We start from the raw sequence: 21,698 nt of genomic DNA on the forward strand, positions 1-21,698 counted from the left end.
AACTCATTTCAGCAAGTGTCTCCTTCACCCTTGCTAATAATCAAGTAAACAGATCTCTTGGAATAAGAGTCCCCTCTTTTATATACCAGAGATGCTTGGGCATAAATTATACCCAAGACCACATACTGTTAAGAGTTCTTGCTTTCCCCCGGTTAAATTCAACAAATCATGAATATTTATGAAATGCTATTTACTATGCAACTAAAAGGTATGAACGGTGCTCAAACTGATTAGGACTTTTGTGAGAGACAGTCTTCCTTCCATTTTTTTTTTAGACTTCCATGCACTAAAATCTGTGGGGGATCACAGGAAATGGGACTCCTCCCTCACCTTCTATTCCCTGTGCAGAGAGGAGTTGCCTCTGGGCTCTGAGGATTCAGTATTGAAGAAAGCAGAGGAAGCATGGAAATGTGTGAAGATTGCCATCTAATGGCTCTTGATGTGAGGTGTTACAAAATACTGGAAAAGCCATCTTTTATCTTTCTCACAAAAGGCATAAACCAAGTCTAAAAATGTGAGAGATTTTTAGACATTTCCTCCAGGGCATCTGAGGACAGTTCCTCCCCATGCGGCTGTGGGAGTTGGTAGAATTTCAGGATGTGTTGGATGAGAAGGCAACGTCATGGGAGAGCCCTGGAGCCTTTATAGAGATGCCCCTCTTCTCACACAACATAGTTAGCTTCCTGAAACATGAAAGCTTAGAGCTAGCTGGTCGGGAAAGCCAATACACACACATCTGGGACCTCCTCTGAGCTCCTTCCCTCTGTCCTTCTATCCAATAAGACTTCAGCCTAGTGTTATGGGTTGAATTGTGTCCCCCGGCCAAATAAAAAGATATTGAGGTTCTGAGGTCCTAATTCTCAACACCTCAGAATGTGTTCTGATTTGGAAATGGAGTCATTGCAGACGTGATTGGTTAAGATGCAGTCATATTGCAGTAAGAGCGAACCCCAAATCCAATATGACTGGTATCCTTATAAGAAGCTATCTACCACGCCAAGACAGGGACACTCAGGGAGAGCACCATGTGATGATGAAGGCAGAGACTGGATTTATCCATCTGCAAGTCAGGAAGGCCAAAGACGATCACAAACCACTAGGAGCTAGGAAGAGGCAAGGGACGCTTGCCCTATAGGTTTCGAAGGGAGCATGGCCCTGCCAACTCCTTGATTTCAGACTCCTGGCATCCAGAACTAGGGGACAATAAATTTCTGTTGCTTAAGCCACGCCGTTTGCACTGCTTCATTACAGCAGCTCTTGCAAAATAATTAATACACTCCGCATTTTACTTCTAGTGCTTCTTTCATCCCAGCTCAGGCTCTTCTACACAAGCATTTGCATTTTTCATTGTTTCCTAGCTGCTCTCCCAGGTACTGATTCTCTTGTCCTGTTCAATCTACCCACAGTGCCAGATTCATCTCTCCAGAATATAATGCTGATTAAGTTGTTCTTTTGATAAAACTTGTGCTTTCCCTACTGGATAGAAACTAAATGTCTCAGCCAAACATTCAAAACCCTGCTTCACCTGTTTCCGTCTAGCTCATCTTCTGCTACTTTGCTCAAGTACTTCAGCCATAATAAGCAATTCGTTAACGTCTACACCTGCACTCTCGCCCACTTCTGTGATTATGGTACTTGCTCCCTTTGTCTCCCTCAGGATCAAATATTTCATGAAAGAAAAGAAAAGAAGCATTCCTCTATTGTTCCCAGCAAGAAGTAATTTCTCTGTTCTCTGAGTTCTCAGAGTTCTTTTCCCTTACCTCTCTGATGACATGTTTATTGTCCATCTTGTGTTATTCATTATAGCTCTTTAATGCCTCAGTTCACTCAGTGATCAGTAAGCTTTTGAGCAAAGACTATCTGTGAATACCCCAATACTTTACATGTTAAAACATGATTGAATAAATTATGCCCTATAAAGAATCACTGAGGCAGGGCGCGGTGGCTCACGCCTGTAATCCCAGCACTTTGTGAGGCCGAGGTGGGCAGATCACAAGGTCAAGAGATCGAGACCATCCTGGCCAACATGATGAAACCCCGTCTCTACTAAAATATAAAAATTAGCTGAGTGTGGTGGCGCACACCTGTAGTCTCAGCTACTCGGGAGGCTGAGGCAGGAGAATTGCTTGAACCTGGGAGGTGGAGGTTGCAGTGAGCTGAGATCGTGCCACTGCACTCCAGCCTGGTGACAGAGCAAGACTCTATCTCAAAAAAAAAAAAAGAATAATTGAGTAAATGTTGCCCTTTCTTCATTGTGTGAGGAATGTTCAAACCATCTTACAGCTTCATCCAACACCATGCTCTACCCTGACCTCCCTAGTCCGGTCACACTGGGGTTCTTTCAGTTCCTCCTACTTGTTTTGTTCCTCCTGCCCTAGGGCCTTTTTGCACATGGAGTTTCTTCTACCTGGAACACTCATTCCTTCCAAGAATATCTACTTAACTTCTTCTACTTCTTAAGCGTGTAGATCAATCATCATTTTACCAGTAAAGGTTTCTGTTGTCCAAACTCTCCCGGCACCATGTACTTCTCAAGACAGGTGCCCCTTTACATCTATGGACATGATAATTTGGTTAATGTCCAGCCTCCTGTCAAAACTGTAAGCTCCAGGAGAACAGGGACAACAGGAAAACTATCCACTCCAGGTCAGTAATGTATTCGTCTCACATAGTAGATGCTCAATAAATATTTGTTGAGAAAACAAATAAATAGCTGAATATATATGTGTATGTATGCAAACAGTCTATTTGAGTTTTTTATGCAACCTAAAGTAAGCAATAATTATAATCTCTACCATTTCTGTACCTACTATGTGACAGGCATTGAGCCTACTTCTTATAATCTATCCCATTTAATCCTGAAAGTGATGCTATGAGTAATCATTGTCCTTATTTTACAGATGAGTGAAAAGATTCAGATAAGTAACTTGGCCAAGGTCACAGAGTTGCTAAATAGCAAAACTCTGATTTAAAACCATACATACCAAAACTCATTAAGCACCATCTCAGTATTACAAAGGAAAACCAAACATATTATTTCTAATTCTTTTGAATATACATGCTAAACATAAAATGCTGACCAAATAGTCAGTATAGTGTGTCTTAAAGGCATACTGCTTCTTAAACTATAGATTTCTCAATGGCGAAACTGTATTTATCAGGAGACTATGCCTTATTCATTGCAGAAAACCCCATTGCCTGACATAAAGCTTGGCACATAGGAGATGCTCAATATATATTTCCTAAGTGAATTTAAATTTGAAATAAGGTTTGTCACATCCAAAAAAGGTAAAATACATATATACAGTCATAGTCAAATTTCTGCTTCATAAAAAGCAAATGAAAAATTAGGAATGGGGCTGGGCACGGTGGCTCATGCCTGTAATCCCAGCACTTTGGGAGCCCGAGGCAGGCGGATTGCCTGAGCTAAGGGGTTTGTGACCAGCCTGGGCGACACGGTGAAACCCCATCTCTACTAAAATACAAAAAATTAGCCGGGCATGGTGGCATGCACCTATAGTCCCAGCTACTCAGGAGGCTGAGGCAAGAGAATTCCTTAAATCCCAAAAAAGGGGTTTAATAATGATTTAATGATTATATTCAATGTAATAATGACTTACTATATTGACTAATAGGGAGATGGAGGTTGCAGTGAGCCTAGATCGCACAACTGAACTCCATCCAACCTAGGCAACAGAGCAAGATTCCATCTAAAAAAAAAAAAAGAATTAGGAAAGTGAAAATAAAAGAGACAAGGTATAAAATGTATTTAGTACCTGCGTGCTGACACTATTTTAGATGTTTTCTAAAAATATTTTTTATTTTCGGTGTTATCTCACATATAGCTACAATAACGCTATGAAACCATTGTATTATTCCTGCTTTGCAAATGACAAACCTGATGCTCAGAAACAGTTTAAACTTAAGCTGATTCCACAGTCTACACTGTGGCTAACGTCAGTACTTTAATGGTTATTAAATATGGTGACCGGCAGTGCTACAGAAAGGTGAGAGCTTCCAACCAAATGTCAGGGACCACCTGTATAGCTTCTAGAACAGCTGTGTGACCCTGTTGAGGAACCTGGTCTCCTGACTGGCTTGAAAAATGAAGCTTTATATGAACCTCAGATCTCATCATTTCCATTTCTGTCAGTTTCATTTTCTAATGTCAGTTATTTTTACGTGTGACCAACTCATAGTTCTTTGTCTGAAAACTTTTGAGGGAAAAAAAAATGACTTGCTGAACTAGAAGTGCCATCAAGGCTCCTGGTTTCTTCCCAAACAGTCGGTCAGCCCTTTTAATTTACTTACTTCAGTGGATGTCTCACAGTCCACGTCAATCCACAGTGATGAACAGAAAAAGTAACAAATAGTGTTTTCCATGGAAATGACTAAGAACAATGGCCAGAGAAAATCGAAACAATGGCATTGAGTCCCGTAATAATGGTGTACTACACGGTTTATGAAATGTAGAACAATGGGAACTCAACTTCACATAGACTAAAACTCCAGATTTAGCATAATGTTACATCCTCTACAGCACAGAGTAGAATGGATCTGCCTGAACACCTGAATTATTTTAGTGAAGTGGTACCGTCTTCCCAGTACTGTCTGTGTGACCATTCAACATTCCTGTGACGTTTCTATATACACTACCTCGTCTGACTCTCATAACAACACATCAGTAGATTAAGCAGGTATAAGTATTACCACCATTTCACAGATGAGGACTTTGAGACTGATACAGTAACAGCTTCACTCAAAGGCTCACAGCTAATGAGCGAAAGAGCTGAGGCTGGAACCTACTGTTTACCCGCTATGCTCTCTCCATTACCCTTTGCTGCCTCCTAACCACACACTCACATGGGGAAATACAGCTGACTGAGAGTTTTCACACTGGGAGCTCCTTTCTAAATGACCATAAAGGAATTACTCAGAAGAATGTCCGTGAGGAATCCCTAAGAGTGCCTGATGGGCCAGTGATGTTGGTTACTGCATTTCTCAGGTCTGTAATGGAAGGTCTGCGTTCAATCCTCAAAGGGTTCTGAACTGGAGGAGCCAACTTGAATGCTGGTATAGCATGTGATCAGTGTGTGGCATATGGTAACCGATACATGAGGAGTGTTGTTACGTGGCCATACGTATACTTAAGTGCCCAGGGCAGGCTGGTATCCTTTAAGCCTTCGTCTCTACTAGCAGGTTAAGTAACAATAAAATTAGTAATAATAGCAATCATGATAATGACTTATTATATTGACTAACATTAGCTCTAATACTCATAAAACTTTACTAAATAGATATGATTAGCCCCATTTTTCATATGGGAAAATTAATGTCAAGCAACCTGTCCAAAGTTTTACTGCTACTAAGTGAACAGATAAGATCTGATGTTGCGTTGTCCCCATTTTAAATTCTTTCTACCTTATAAAAAAATAATACCATAATACCTCTTTTATACCTAATTAATTCAGTCAATTGGGATAATAATTCAACCATTAAATATTTTAGCCTCCAAACTTTCCTTTTCCATTAAACTGTCTAGATCTGTGCTGTCCAGTATGATGGCCACATGTAGTTACCGAGCACTGGGAATGTTGTGAGCTGTAACTGAGAGGTGCTGTAAATATAAAATACACAACAACAAAAAGGTGTAAAAGAACTCATTCATAAATGATAATATTGATTACATGTTGAAATGGTAACACTTTGGATATATTGGGTTAATATAAACATATTATTAAAATACGCTTTTTTGCTTTTTAATGTTACTAAAAAATTTTAAAACTACATATATAATTGGATAATACAGCTATAGATTATTATTTCCAGATCCATCCACTTTATCTCACAGAGAATCAACAAGTATGAAGGTGTTTCTGCTGTTGAATTATTCTCATGGCATGAGCCTATAACGTATCAAAACACTGTGTTCCATAATATATGTCAGACTGTCTTTTTTACTGTAACCCAAGAAAGAAAATGTCATATTGCAAATCCAGAATGACCTGGTATGCCTTTATCATATATATACTATATTTAGTTTTACATAGCTATATGTCAATACAACGGAAACAGCAACTTTATGAAGTAACAGTGCTTCCCTTTAACTGATGATACTTTCTCTTCAGTAATCTGCTATTCTACTTTTTTGATGTTGCTTATAACTCACTAAACCAACTTCACCACTCACTAACGTGTTGTAACCCACAGTTTGTAAAACTCTCCAGAGTGTCTGCAAGTGAGATACTGATTCTATCTACACAGAGGTGAAGGGATATTTTAGCAAATAATAAGATGGACCGGGCAGAAATGAATGAGCTAGTGGAGACCTGTAGCAAAAGCAAGATCTGTGGCCTATTCAGTTGGCAAAACTGAAGGGAGTTGAAAACGCTTCCTCTCTCCTACGGAGTCAGCACTAATGGACCTGTCTAACGCCCATCTGTTGTTCTGTCTGCTCAGCATCACCCATTCTGACAAGTGAGCATGTGCTTCTTTTGGTACCTGCTCTTCCTACCCAGCCCCCACTCCCCACCCCAGCTCCACCCATGAGGTTCAAATAGACGCTTTCATTTGTTATAAGCCATGTCTGATGGCTCAGGGGTGGGAATGCAACCCAAGTGAGACCAATCAGAGCCTGTTACTGAGATTTATGGGCATCTAACTAGAACAGGGAAACGTCCGTCTTTTCTGATGATAAAACCCCAAAGTCTTAACTTAGAATCTGTCGGTGGTCATGTCCTCTGTAATGTGGAGGAATTGCTTTATTATAGGAGGGAGTTAAGGAAAGAGAAGCATATGTGAAAGGTACAGAGAGGGCAATGGGTGCAGCTCCTTGTAGGGCCAGCTTCATGGGCATGTGGCCCATGCATTCACATAAGGTCCTGTACTTGGTTTAATGTTCTTTTGTGGCCATCTTGAAGTTCTTAATCATTTTCAAACAAAGCACCCTGCAAATTACATAACTGGTCCTGAGGTCTTGGTTCCAAGTTTTCCTTAAACCCAGTGGGATCCTCACTCTTCCTAAGACTGAATCATTCAGCTCTTCTTTTGATTATGTGAGGTTCTTCCAACAAATTATCTTTTGTGCTAAGCTTCTTCCAGGTAGAGTCTTTCACTTGCGGCCAAGAAGCGGGACTACACTGTGGTCAAAGACACAAGATGAGGCCAATAACACAATTCCAGAGACTCGGGGCCCCACTGCATGCCCAAAAGATAGAGTTCTGTCCTTGCCCCTGAGATTTCTGATTTTTCAGAACTGCAGCTCCAGGGCCTGAGTATTTCCCCAGAAAGTCCAGAAAGGTCTTTGTGCTTTAGAAAGAACACATGCTACAGTGGTTGCAAGCATTTAGAGACCAACACTGATTTTAGGCATCTTGTAATATAATTTAAGGTGGCATCCCTAACACTGCAAATTCAGTAGGTTTGTAGCCAAACTGTACCCTGCTCATTTCTCCAAATAACTGAAAAGCAAGCAAGTAAAATAAAGCATGTTCCAATATCACAGTCTAATTGGGAAAAGGGGTTTCATTTATGTAATATCCACCATCAGCTTCAAAATATATCCATGGATTATCATTTGTTTATAGAGGAAAATAAAATAGCCAGACCTAATGATAAGGTGGTCAGTGGCTTAGTTTTGCTTATTTCAGCATGCTTATCTATAGACTGATCTTTTGGCTGAACTAAAGAACACAGAACTTGCCAACATTTTTTAAAGCAAAGGAGTGTTTGCCTCTTTCAGTTCGATTTAGTGGCCTGAGGTTCCCCCATCTCCCCTTGAACTGTTTGCTCTTGAACCACATTTGTTTCTTATGCATTTGGAGTAACTGACGTGCTCCTAAAGGAAGAAGGAATATGAGGAGGCATGTGAGATTCACCTCCAACAGAAAGAACAAATCTAGTTGAAACTAAAGGAGAAAAGTGAGATCATCCAGAGGCGACCGACTCTCAACACACACAAAAGGCTTCTTTGGGCACATTGCAACCATTCCCCTGAAGTATTCTGTAGGATTGCCGCGAGGCACCAACAACAAAGATGTGACTTGGGCATGAGATGATGGATTGGAGGGAAGAAAGTAACAGAGGCTGTGCTCTTGAGACCTGTGTCTTCTTGAAAAACGCCCTGAATTCAGCATTGTTTATACTCCTCAGGAATATGTTAGTGCCTGTAGGTGATGCATGTAAGAAATACTGTGTGATATTGGCATGGTCTCTTACACTCTAAATCCTACGTCCTGAAAAAGGAAGGATGTCAACCCTGACTTCCCCTCCCAGAGAATCGTGGAAACCACACTCTATCAATGCCTTGATGTGTCACCTCGTTTTGTCCTTACACTAGGCCAGTAAACTAAGTTTGCAGCATCCTTGGTTGCAGTTCGGTCGTTTGGCATATATTTATCAAGCACATCTTGCTTGTGAAGCACTGTGCTGCTGGGATACTGCAGTGAATAATACAGATGTGACCCTTTCCCCTTTGGAGTTTACTTTCTCAGAGGGGGAAAAAAAGGAAATAAGTAGATAAAATAATTGCCAGGGAAATCGGGGTTATCATGGAAAGGTACAAGGAGTTTGAGAGAAGGAAAATAGGAGGGGCAGCCCAGCTCTCCACCCCTGCCTCTCCTGGGCACCCCCAGGCTCCACTCTCTCCTCCCTCTACCCCTGTCCAGACAGCGCCCACCTTCCTTTCCTCCCCCTTTTCCCCCGATCCTCCCCGCTCCCCGCTACTGACCTGCCTCCCCTCCCTCCGCTCCCCTGCCCTTTTGCTTGACCAGGGCCCCCGGGAGCCCTCTACCCCCACCCCACAGCTCAACCGTCCGGGCGCGCGCCCCGCCCGAGGGCACCACCCCTGCTCCCTCCTCTGACCCTGCGAGCCCCGGCCCTTGCCAGATGTCCACGATGGGAAATGAGGCCAGTTACCCGGCTGAGATGTGCTCCCACTTTGACAATGATGAAATCAAAAGGCTGGGCAGGAGCTTTAAGAAGTTGGACTTGGACAAATCAGGCTCTCTCAGCGTGGAGGAGTTCATGTCCCTGCCGGAGCTGCGCGACAACCCGTTGGTGCAGCGAGTGATCGACGTCTTCGACACCGACGGCAATGGAGAGGTGGACTTCAAGGAATTCATCCGGGGGGCCTCCCAGTTCAGCGTCAGGAGCGACGAGGAGCAGAAGCTGAGGTTTGCGTTCAGCATTTACGACATGGATGAAGATGGCTACATTTCCAACGGGGAGCTCTTCCAGGTGCTGAAGATGATGGTGGGCAACAACCTGACGGACTGGCATCTCCAGCAGCTGGTCGACAAAACCATCATCATCCTGGACAGGGATGGCGATGGGAAGATATCCTTTGAGGAATTCAGTGCTGTGGTCAGAGACCTGGAGATCCACAAGAAGCTGGTCCTCATCATGTGAGCGTTTTTCTTAGGAGCACCACCCAACAACTTTTGCTTTCTTCCCTACCTCTCTCAAAATTTGCTCAAGACGTCCAAGTGTCTCTCTGACTTACCTGAAAGTATTTCTCTTTGTGAAGCCACATGTCCTAAAAGGAGCTTCATCACCAGCTCAGTGCTATTAATTCTCCTTCTCTGAATGACTCAAGGTACCCTACAGGAGGAAGAGCAAGTCAAAGGAGCATAGTGGGGAAAGAAAGGGAAATGGCTTTTATAAACATCTTTTTCTTTATTTTGATTCAAAGACCAAACTAGTACTTTAAAAGTTCAAAAATTAGAAAATATACACTTTTGCTGTCATTTCTCATCATTGTTTGTATAAGGGAGGAAATTTATAATTTGCGTGGGGGTTAGGTGAACTGTTTTCATTTGCCTGTGTTCGGATATCTTCCCAGATTGTTAACCATCCTACTGTAGCAATAGGGACAAATATATTTCTCTTTGCTGGGCGTCTTGTAATCACTTTTCTTGGGGAACAAAGTCCCATCTTTTGGCAGATTGTGGCCCCACTCCCCACAATGCATCCAGAAATCGCTGTGCATGTTTCAGGGGTAGGAGTTCATTTGGCCTCCTCCTGAGTCATTGCTCCAACTTCTGAACAGAAACTAGCTTCAGGGATCTTATAGGAAATGCTAAGCCTGGACTAAGTGCCCAGTTCAACCGTCAGCCTCAGTGGCAGTGGGTTTCCAGGGTTGGTGGCCCACTCCAGTATTAAATTCAATGAAGGGGACTTCCAGCTAAGTAGGGCAAGGACCTTCCCAGAACGTGCTCTCACCTCTGACACTGGTCCCTACCCCAGGTGGAGAGAATGGGACATTTAGTCTGTTGTTCCACGGAGGAGAGGCAGTAAAGATTCAGGCTGCAGTGGAATCTCCCTAGGATGCTGAAGTGGCATTGTGTCTGTTGCTCAGAGATGCGGAGATCGACAATTGTGTCTCCAAGCAGAGGTGGATGCTGGCTACACTAGCTGTGCTGATTTTGAAAATCAGATCTGGGGCCTAGTAGAGAAGCTGAGAGGTCTCTCATTCCAGGAAGGCTTTTCCCTAATGGAACATTCAGCGCAGAAGTCCTCACGCCCTAATAGATCTCCACCATTGGGCGTGCTGGAGCCTGTGGTTTCGGAAGAGATCCAGAATACATGTGTCTCTTCCCACTTATTTCTGTCATGTTGGTAGCTTTAGATTAGCCATGGTGAGAAAGGAAAAAAAGCTTTTAAGTTTTTTTGTTTTGTTTTGGAGAATTGGTTTACCAGTAAATACATCACTGCCTGTACCCCTAATGTTACCTGTATGAACATACTACTGTCAGTTCTCAGAGCAGGAACTGTCCTCAGAAAAGCAGGGCTAGGACTGGCCCCAGCATCTGCGGCTTCACCCCAATCCTTTTTGTCACAGAGAACCACTTCCTATATATTTAGGCTTTCAAACAGCAGAACAATGAAACATACTCTCCCTACACTTGCTTAGCTAAGGGATACCACTCAGGTAACTTTTTTCAGGACACGGAAGATCTGTTTCAAGGAGATTTATTGCTATTTTATTTGTAAGAAGCTGACAACTGGTCTTGACCAAAAATAGAAAAAAAAAAGTCCACAAATTTAATCACTGGCAGGGAAACCATCTACCAAGGCACCCTACCATATACTTTTTTATTTAATAGATTATTTAGGAACCACAAAAATGGGAATCCTTGCCCCTTCAATTCCTGTGCAACCCTAAAAATTGTGATAAACACTCCCAACCCTGTGGTGTTAACATTATGCAATGTTCATCGGATTCAGTTGCTACTGGGTTGTTGCCACACTCACCTCTTTTTAGCTGTGATTTACTTAGCCTCTCCGTGTCCTTCCACCTAATTAAAAAGAGGATCCATGCCAGGGTTATTCTGAGGATTCAAAAAGACATGCAACACACCTGGAGCACAATTCCACTTTCATTCAACGAATTCCCTTCTCTTCCCGCTTCCTCCCCTTCTACAAGACCAGTATGTAAAGGAGACATGAGGCTTGCTGGTTGCTTTTGAACACTTAGTTCTTAGCTATGCCCACTCTAAAATTAACCGGACATTTGTGTCCAGCCCATGTCCACACCCAGAGAGAAAACAATGGGAACAATTTTTCAAGGTCCTCCCACTCCTTCATTTGCAGAGGGGACAATAAACTTTTTGACTTGAGAACTGGGGAAATTTTAAAAGAAAATCTCTCATTCCAGCCCAACCTATTTCTTTTTGTGGAGCAATTTTACATGGCAAAAGTGAGCACAAGTCATGCTAGCCAAGAGGACATTATTGTCATTAAAGGGAGACATTATTTATATACGCTGCAATGTGCACGTTAAAATATGGTCATTTTAAAATTATGACCAAGGGTTTGAAACATGCTGGACTACATATTCGCATTTAACAAAGAGAGGAAATATATTTCAGTTTCTGGAGTGGCTGGAATGAACAAGCTAATTGTCCAATAAGTCTACCTAAGATAGTTACCCAAGGCTTTGTGGCAATGACCTTGAACTGAGAGCCTGTATCTAGATTTAACACTGGAAAGATCTGACTGGATATTTGGATTAAAAGAATCACATTTATTCCCAAATCACAATGCTTTGTTTTCCTGTCAGTTAATTGCCAGTTGCCAGCAAACCTAGTTCTACACAGTTTCTTGGGGTGATAATAATAAACATTTATTGAGGAATTATCCCATAACTTTTGATAAACCTTTATTATACATACCATTTAATCATCATAACAACACTGTGAGTCTGGTCCCACTATTTCAGCTTTACAGATGATGCCATATAAAGATCTAGAATCTTCTCCAAAGTCACCGAGCTGGTAAGTGGCAAAGCACAGATTTGAACCAGGATTTCTGACCCCATATCCTGAGCTTTATTTCTACCTCTCTGTATTTATCTTATTTTTATAGATCCTATATCTACCTGTCTCAAATTATTTATTATAGTCTTAACTATGTAATCAAATCAAGTCTCAGTTTTCATAAATTATGAAACTGAAGCCCAAAGAGGTCAACTGCTTGTCAAAGAACAAGCAGCCTCCACCTCTTTGGTTCCATGTATTGCAATGAAACAGATGTTAGACAAGACAGTTTTAAACCATGTTCCACCTTTGGCTCATCTTGAGAAACAGGTGACAGTATTTAGATTAAACTGATAACACAAACCAATATGCTCTGAGGCTATTGAGATGAGTCACAATATGTTGTTATGAATCCCATGTTAATGGATGGTGTCTGCTCTCTACCATATGTTGCAATCCCCAGACCACTAACACTCCTTCTGAAACAGAGAAAAAAATATGGCCTCAGCAAGTTCCATTTAGCTTTGGTTTATATTCTATCATGCTTTAGAAACATTATCAAGGAAAAAATATCTTCCAGAAATATTTTTTTAAATTACAAATTTCTAAGCCACTGTCCAAGGAATGATACAAATTTTTTAAATGAAAACAACATTTTATTTACAAAAATTACAAATTCCAACCTTCCCGCCAGCTATAATCAGTAGTTCATATCTGTACAAAAAAAAAATTACAAATTCCATTCTTCACTTATACTATTGATTCTTTCTCTCTATTAAGATACAGAGTAGCTAGTTAGTCTGCTAGGGTGTTATATCTATTTTGAATACTTTGAACAGGAAGAGGCTCGGCAAAGTGTCGTTATGAGACACGTGGCAGAGGAACAAGGCCACTAGACTGAGAATCAGACTGGACTCCTCTGCTCCTGTGTCAACTACCGTACCTACCCCAGTGGCCAGTCACAGTGAACTATAAATCATGAATCATCAGGAATTCACTGATCATAATGAAAAATTATAACACTGAAGGGTCACCATAGTAGCAATAAAGCTGTGTAGATCAGAGGACGTAATCTGACCACTCATAGGCTAACTCTGACCTACAAATGTTTGCTTTTGTTGCTATTAGTTTTATATGGTGTTTGTTCTCACAATGCTTTTGTAAAATTAGCAATATTTTTTAAATCTGAAGATTTTAAATAAAAACCTAAATTAGTATGAAAAAATGCAGGCCACTCTAAGATGGAAGTAGCCTTTTATTGACTAAGGAGACTCTGAAATATTGAGATAAAATTAAGAGTTTCAGTGGAGAAAAATTAACATAGTTACATTCTTTGGCATGGAAGTTCAAAACGGACTGTTCACTATTTTTCAAAAATATAACACTGGACACAAAATATTTATCCCTGTAATTGATGTTTTCTAATGCCTGAAATGGTAGAATATTGTACAATAATCAAAATAAATTATAGCTGTGTAAACTTTAACAAAACAAAGATAACAGGAAAACATAAAAAAAGGGAAACATAACATGTTAGCAAAAGGGTTAGCAGTTTTTCAACAAAAAGCCTCACTGTGTCTGATATGCATAAATATATGTGCAAAAAAAGTCATTACATGATTCATACAAAAGGATATAGGTAAAACAAACATGGAAAAATAGCCTTGCTAATTTAATAAATATAAATTACAATATTTAAAACAGGAAAAAATGATTAATTATAAAACAGAATTGGCAAAAATAGAAGGTCCTAAGCATTGCAGCATCTTTCGTGGCATTGGAAATGGCTTCCACCCTTTCCACAGGTCATTTTACACATCACAAGTCATCAGAACGGTTGTATCTTTTGACCAGGTAATCTCACTCATTGCTATATATATATCTCAAAGAAAGAAAAATATTTTAAAACGCTATACGTGGCCAGTCACGCTGGCTGATGCCTTTAATCCCAGCACTTTAGGAGGCAGAGGCAGGAGGATCACTTGAAGTCAGGAGTTCAAGACCAGTCTGGCCAACATGGTGAAATCCCATCTCTAATAAAAATACAAAAATTAGCCAGGCGTGGTGGTGCATGCCTGTAGTCCCAGCTACTTGGGAGGCTGAGGCAGGAGAATCATTTGAACCTGAGAGACAGAGGTTGCAGTGAGTTGAGATTGCTCCACTGTACTCTGGCTTGGGAGACTGCAAAACTCTGTCTCAAAAACAGAAAAAAAAAATGGTATACACAAAATTTTTTATTATAGCAATATTTGTTATATATACAAAAAATTATATTTTAAAAAGCAAACACCTACAATTTGGGATTAGTCAATTATAATAAAAATAATAGGTAATAGTGTTAGGCTACTAAATTAATAAATAAAATAATATTTAGAAAATAATATTTTTAGAAATTAATATTAAAATAGTTTGTTAGAAAATAAGTTCGTTTAAAAGTATAATTCAAACTTGTTATATCCTATCCTTAGAACTCTGAAAAATATGTGTGCATATGGTCATTGTTCAGAAGAGAAAATGGAGAATTGAAAGTGAGTGTTTTGTAGTACAGGATTATGGGTAATCTCACATTTCGTTCTTAAAAATATCTTTCTGAGTTGTTTTAGTAATAATTTTTTCAAAACTGCACAACAGAGCTAATGTGGCAAATTAAGTACCATTTTCAAGCCTAAAGTATGGTTGCCAAAGCTTAGAAAAGTTGGGGGCTCAAGAAACCCAAGAAACAGAAAGACAGCAGCATCTCCTCAGCAACATGGGCAGCGCCATGTTGATGAGCCACTAAGCAGTTTCCACGTTACAAGAATGCAGAGAGTGCTGTCAAAAAGCTTTTGTCTATCCAAATGTGTGAGCACTACTAACAGGCTCATGCAGTCTCTCCCTGGATTTTGTATTAATAAATTACCTCCTCTTCTGTTTCTTTTGTTAAGTGTGATCTTTCACTATGTCTTGGTTAATGAGAAAATTCCAGTTTCTCTGAATGAATCTCTTTTTTCTCTCTCTTCATGATTCTTGTTAAATATATATTTTTTTAATTCAAAATGATTACACTACACAATCTTACCCAACTGTCCTCAACCAGACTCACATATATTGTATCTGGCATATGTATTAAATGCCCAATTTAAAAACAATAACTACCTCTGTTAGTCTGTTAGCATGTGGGTATAAACAACAGAAGTTTAAAGAAAAAAAGTGTATAATATTAACTGAATACGGCCTATTTGTTATTGAGGTACTAAGAGAAAAATAAGACTAATTATTGTTACGCACAAGAAAACAGAGGGAACCATGTCTTTAAAAGCAAGATGACTCGCTGCAATTTACATTTTTCTTCCTCATCTTGGCAGTGTCTTACAAAAAAGCAGTGCCCATATGCTCAGAGTTTAACTGAATGTTTGATGATGTTAAAGTCCAAAATAAATTTTCCCAGTCTGTTCTTAATCCGCAGCAATAACTCACTGAATTCTTCATAGAATAGCCATATCCTGTACACATTAAAATAGGTCTAGACCAAGGACTATTTTCAGACACATTTGTATGTACTTTCTGCATGTCAGCTTTATGCAGCTAGGCACCATTTGCACAGAGATGTTCCAGGAAAATCCCTAGGACCTCTGAAACCCTAGGGGTCCAGTGTGCTTCCCTACCAAAGCATTTTCCAGACCAGCATTCCTTGTTTCCTGGGGCTGGACTTAAGCCTACATTCCCAGATCATCTGCCCGGTTTTTGTGCCTCGTGCCAGTCTCCTAGAGCTGGTACCTGCTCCGAGCCCCTGCTCAGCTCTAGTCTTTTCTTTTCTAGGGACCCTAACATTGGTCTTTGATTCATAGCCTGCAGTACTGGCATAGAGGGAAAGAGATTTCCTGAGTCAGGCTCCAGCAAAGCCTGAAATCTCTGAGCTTTGCCCTTGAGTCCTGACCCCCAGATAGACTTCCCTATGCAACCCATGCCTAAATCATGCCTGGCTGGCTGTTTCTCCAGGATCGAGGTGGGTCAGAGGTAGGGAGAATGAAAGGAAAATGCTTTAAAGAGAATAGGATGATCGTTCACATCAGACAAATGAGGCAGTGAAGACTGTAGGCTCTGAAAACAGACTGCATGGGTTTGAATATCCCAGCTCTAACCTTCTCCAGCCATGTGACCTTGGACAAGTTATTGAACTTCTTTGTTGCTCACTTTCTTCACTTACAAAATGGAGATTATACCACCATTTACCTTATAGATTGTCATAAAGATTAGGTGAGTTGCTACATTGATAAAGTGCTCAGAACTATGCCTTACACATATTAAATGCTAAATAATTATCAATGATAATGATGACCAAAAGCTTCCAGCAAAGGGCTAACATCCAGGCTCCTTAGCACGGCATCTGAGGATTTGCCCAGTGTGGCCTTTTCTCTCTTTCACTGAATATCTTTGTCCGTGTGTGCCATTACAACAAAATACCTGAAACTGGGTACTTTATTAGAAAGAGAAGTGTATTTCCCACCGTTCTGGAGGCTGGAAGTTCAACGTCAAAGCACCAGCAAGTTTAGTATCTTCGTAAGGGCCTGGTCTCTGCTTCCAAGATGCACCTTGCTGCTTGTCCTCCACAGGGGACAAACGCTGTGTCCTCACATGGTGAAAGGGTGGAAGGGCAACAAAAGGGACTAGCTAGCTTCCTCAAGCCCTTTTATAAGGACATTCATCCATCCCTTCATGAGGGCTCTTGATACCAACCCTTGGGGTTTAAGTTTAAACATATGAGTTTGGGAGGGACACATACATTCAAACGATGGCACTATTCATGCCTTGAGTGCCCTCCCTTCAGCCACAGCAGTCAGTTTCACAACACTATACCACTGTCTAGGAAAGTCACATCTTTTTTCCTTTGTTTATGCTACCTTCAGGTTAGTATGTCCACGGTCCCCACCCCACCTCCCCATCCTGCCTCTTTTATTCACATGTTATCTCATGAGCCATCTTCTCCACAAATCCCAGGAAGTGTGGATCAAACATATCATGAAGGTATACATTTGTTTTCTCCCTAGACTCAAGCTGCTTAAAAGGGAAGATACAACTTCCTTCTATCTCCATCCCTTGATACTCAGAAGAGTCCCTGGCACATAGTATAAACTCAATATATTCAATGTTTTTCCTTCTACAGGGTTGACTCTTGTCATTGATGTCTAAATAGTGGCTAAATAATGGCCATTTTAGAGTACATGTGAGGGTTTTCTAGGATAATCTATACAAATCACTTAGTAAAGTTGTGGCCACATGTATTTACTGTGACTACTATTGTTGCCGTAACTGCTGCTGTTCTGGTGTAGGGCAGTATAGCAGAAAGAGCCCAGGCTTTGGAGCGGAACAGAAATGGACTGCCTTTAAAAGCTGCAGGAACTCCACTTTCCTTAGTTATAGAATTGAGGTTATAATATCTATTTTAATGTAAAACACTTGGCAGAAAGTAAGCAACCAATAAATATTATTAGGTTCCTTCTCTTCCTATTTTGGTAACTTGGCTCAGTTTACTGCACTTTTCTGGTCTCACTTTCCTCATCTGTATAAATGAGCTAGATGATTTCCATGTTCTCTACCAGATCTACATTCCAGTTACTGAACTTACCATCTTTTTCCCCTTAAATCTCCTACTTCTCCGCCCCTGAGGGAGGTCCCTTCCTTGACAGCGACCCAATGTTTCAATTAAATTGTTTCAATTCTCTATCTCTATCTCTCTCAATCTCTCTCTAAGACTATAGAGTGGTCCAGACCCAGGGCCTTGGCACAACTCCAGGGGCTATTTGCACAATGGGATTAACATATGAATAGCACCTGTCAACTGAAGAATTATGAGCTTCATAAATTTGGACAGGATTTCTTTACTTCTCATAAAGGGTTGCAGCCAGCAGCCTGGGAAGCGTAGCCTCAGCAGAAGCTGAGAGCAAGCACTTCAAGGGAGGGGTAAACGAGAACAGGAATTTATGCTGCATGGGGTGGCTGAGTATGTGTATTGAATAAGCTATAGGAGGAGCCATAAATATTTATAAAAAACGATACATGCAGGTGTGCAGTTAAGCTTCATGTCTCTTCATAAGCTCCATGTTCAAAGAATGGAGGCATCAGCATGACCCGAGGGTAGAGTTTTTGGTCTTCTGATGTCCAAACGTGAAGTGGAGGACATGAAAACCCTCACTGTGCATCCTCCACAAGTTGGCCAAAACCATCTGAAGATTGTGATCATTTTTTGGGAAGGGTGCATTGTGAAACTGGTGAGCTGTCACACTGAAACTGCAGAGGGAGGGAGAATCTAGCCTCAGATGATTAGCTAAAGGAGATAAAGCAATGAGTTATCAGTTTCTTGTTTTCCAGAGCTAGTTTCTGCTTACTTCTTAAGAATGAATTATGGCTAAAGGTTAATAAGGAAGGGGCATACTGAGGCATGACAGACCTCCCATCCTGTCAAGGCCAGGAACTCAGTTTTCAAGGTTTCTCCAGGGTTCCCTTGGACAAGAGAAAGTTTGTTCAGCCACTTGAAGAGTTTGAATCTTATTTTTATTTCTCACACCCTAGGAATTGGGTACTTCTTGGCAGCCCTCAGTCCAACACTGGCTGAATTTCTTTCACGATGTAAAATGAAGGTCACAGAACACATAGGAAGAAACAGTCTCCAGCTTTCCTTGAGTCCAGAAAAAATGAATATCCATCTGAAACCAAAAAGAGTACACAAGCATTGGGCCAGGTATCTCATTGCATTCATGGCCTTTTCTTTCCTGTTCTGTTACAGACTTTGCAAATGGGCATCAAACACTTCTCTGGACTCTTCGTGCTGCTGTGCATTGGATTTGGTCTCTCCATCTTGACCACCATTGGTGAGCACATAGTATACAGGCTGCTGCTACCACGAATCAAAAACAAATCCAAGCTGCAATACTGGCTCCACACCAGCCAGGTGAGTGCTGCCAGTGTCCTGCTCCAATATTCTTAAACTGTAGATTCCTAGTGATGGGAGGTTCCAGAACCCTATGTCAGACTGATAAGTGATGTTACCACAACAACGAGGGTGGGGTAGGCACTCTCATTATAGAAAAAGCAATCCTCTCTATCCCAGTAATTCACATTTCCCTTAAATTAAACTATCCCACAGTGCCCCCTCCTTACCTATAACCCTCCACTGTTGCTCACAATAGAAGCAATAGAACTTTCTTTAACCTGGTTTCACTTAATAGTGACAGTCTGAAAAGGTAGTGTGAAAAATTTATTTCCTAGGTTCTTTTCTTGCCAAAACTGAAACCTATTAAATGAGTTTGAAGTCCCTGGTCCCCATTAAGTGACCCCACTTGTCCCTGTTCTCTCTGCTTTGTCCCTGGTCCAGAGAGGTTTGAGGCCCACTGAGGCCAAAGCCAAGCTTCACAAGGCCGCAGCTCTTTCCTGTAATCTAGACATCAACACACTGATTTACAGGGAGAAGTGAAACTGTCAAGCACACTGGCAATTGAAGCACACTCGTTTGCACATCTCTCCCTGAAGGAAATTGGCATAGAGAGCCAAAATATAGTCAGAAGGCTTCATAATGATGGAGGAACTCTAACAAAGGGAGTGGTTTCACCTGACCACAGCAAGGCTGGATGAGCCATCCTGGTCTCTCCTGTGGTGAGACCTCCTCCTGCCCCCCAGTGTACCATGGATTACCTCCCAGCAGGGAGGCTGTCACTTCTTCTGCATTTACCCCATTCACGTATTCATACACCCTCATGCCAACCTCCTCGCTTTGGTAACGCTTTTTTTAATAGACAGGTTACTGTCATTGGTTTTGTTATAGTTGAACCCTGTTCTTCCTACTTTCAACCTAGGAAGGATTTGATCTTCTAGAATTTCTTAGATCTTTATTGTATGCTAATAGGATTAGTTTAATTCTCAAGAGTCCTCCTTCCTTTCTTTGGTTGTCAAGAATTTTATACTTTTTACTCTTTTTTAGCAATTATTGAAGGCCTTTTGCTACACATTAGTTATGACTGTGCCTCCTTATATCACATACCATTTTATAATACTGAGCTTTCTATCAGATCCCTGTTTTGTTTCTCCAGGTGGAATAATAACCTCTAATTATAATTTTTGTTCTCTTGAGATTTGAGGCTAAATGTTGCTCTATTTTTAGGCATTCCTGGAAATTTATTTAAAGAGGCCAAGGTTTGTACCGACTACACATACCATTAAATCTCAAGTGATTCTTTGTCCCCTGAGCTATGTGTTTCTCATAATTTCTACCTATGAATCTGTTCTCTCTGCCAGAGATTACACAGAGCACTAAACACATCATTTGTAGAGGAAAAGCAGAAGCATTTCAAGACCAAACGTGTGGAAAAGAGGTAAGAAGGGGCCAATGGCAACTGTCTTTACATTTATAAAATAATACTTAGAGATGTAACTGTATAAATAATTATTCAGATCAAATCAGGACAATTTTTCGATCAACAGAATCAGTATAGAAAGAAATAAGACACAAAATAAAAAATGTACATGGACACTAAAATGCAATGTACACAATATACTGTCATGGTTAAAAGCGTAGCCATGGACTCTAGGTCAACTTTCTGGATCCAAAGCCTGTCTCCAAGACTTATGATATGTGTAAGTCATTTATTTAATCTCTGTGCCTCAGGTTCCTCATTTGTAAAGTTGAGATAAAAACACTACCTATTTCCTAGAGTTGTAAAGATTAAATGAGATAATACATGTAAATCTCTGAACAAAAGGAAATGCCTAATAAATATTAGCTATTATTATGTACAAAATATATGTAAGAATTAATGAGTACTGCAGGTAATTAATTCCATGTTTTACTGTCTTTCTGGCATATTTTCACTCCCTACTCCTTTCTAGCACTCCTGGGAACAGAGTATTGGAAATACAATACAGACATGTCCTGCCTAATTCATTTCCTGGCACTTTTCTACAAACTCCCTAGCAAAGAGCATCTTATTAATAATAGGAAATGCCAAGCATTAAATGCATTGATGACAACTGAAAATGAAAGCTCCTCACTTTCACCACACCAGGCTGTGGATGATTGTTCCCTTGTCTATGGTGACTAGAGATGTCAGAAGCACTTGGGTCTGGTTCCTGGCTGGTCTCTGCTGCCTGCTGCCTAAGGCAACCCTCCTGGTTCTTTCATATGCGCAGAGGCCTCAGATGAGGGCATCAGCTCCAAGTAACTCTGTCCCCTATGACATATCCTCAGCTCAAAGCTTGGCTTTCTAATTTTGAAATCTGACATTCGCACCTCTCTAACAGAAGAAAAGGGATGGAAAACAGGATTCTTTCTCATTGTATCTCCTCTGGGACCACCGCAGTCCCCTTCTATCCAGTTTGCATCTAGCTTGTCAGAATCATTTCCTTTACCTCTTAAAGTCTCTTTCCAGTCAATGAGCACTCCCCCTAGTCCCTCTCAGTCTGTGGTATTCC

General features: G+C 40.8%; 2 protein-coding genes across 2 annotated transcripts in view; both read left to right on the forward strand.

Annotated features, from left to right (window-relative positions):
• The window catches only part of GRIN3A (glutamate ionotropic receptor NMDA type subunit 3A), a 164,588-nt gene that overhangs the window by 135,188 nt on the left and 7,702 nt on the right, over positions 1-21,698 (forward strand). Inside the window, exons 7-8 of the mRNA XM_012467133.3 lie at positions 19,021-19,185; positions 20,526-20,602. Coding sequence (XP_012322556.2) covers positions 19,021-19,185; positions 20,526-20,602 — 242 coding nt within the window. The remainder of the gene's footprint in view (positions 1-19,020; positions 19,186-20,525; positions 20,603-21,698) is intronic.
• On the forward strand, positions 8,848-12,146 carry PPP3R2 (protein phosphatase 3 regulatory subunit B, beta). The gene has a single exon (XM_064375959.1). The coding sequence runs from the start codon at positions 8,887-8,889 to the stop codon at positions 9,406-9,408; it is 522 nt and encodes a 173-aa protein (XP_064232029.1). The 5' UTR covers positions 8,848-8,886; the 3' UTR covers positions 9,409-12,146.

Source organism: Aotus nancymaae, unplaced genomic scaffold, assembly GCF_030222135.1.
Source record: "Aotus nancymaae isolate 86718 unplaced genomic scaffold, 86718_ANA_hifiasm-v0.15.2.pri h1tg000003l, whole genome shotgun sequence".
Taxonomy (NCBI): domain Eukaryota; kingdom Metazoa; phylum Chordata; class Mammalia; order Primates; family Aotidae; genus Aotus; species Aotus nancymaae.

What these genes read in the sequence shown, in the direction of transcription:
- PPP3R2 (XM_064375959.1), top strand. Translation starts at nt 8,887, where the DNA reads ATGTCCACGATGGGAAATGAGGCCAGTTACCCGGCTGAGATGTGCTCC.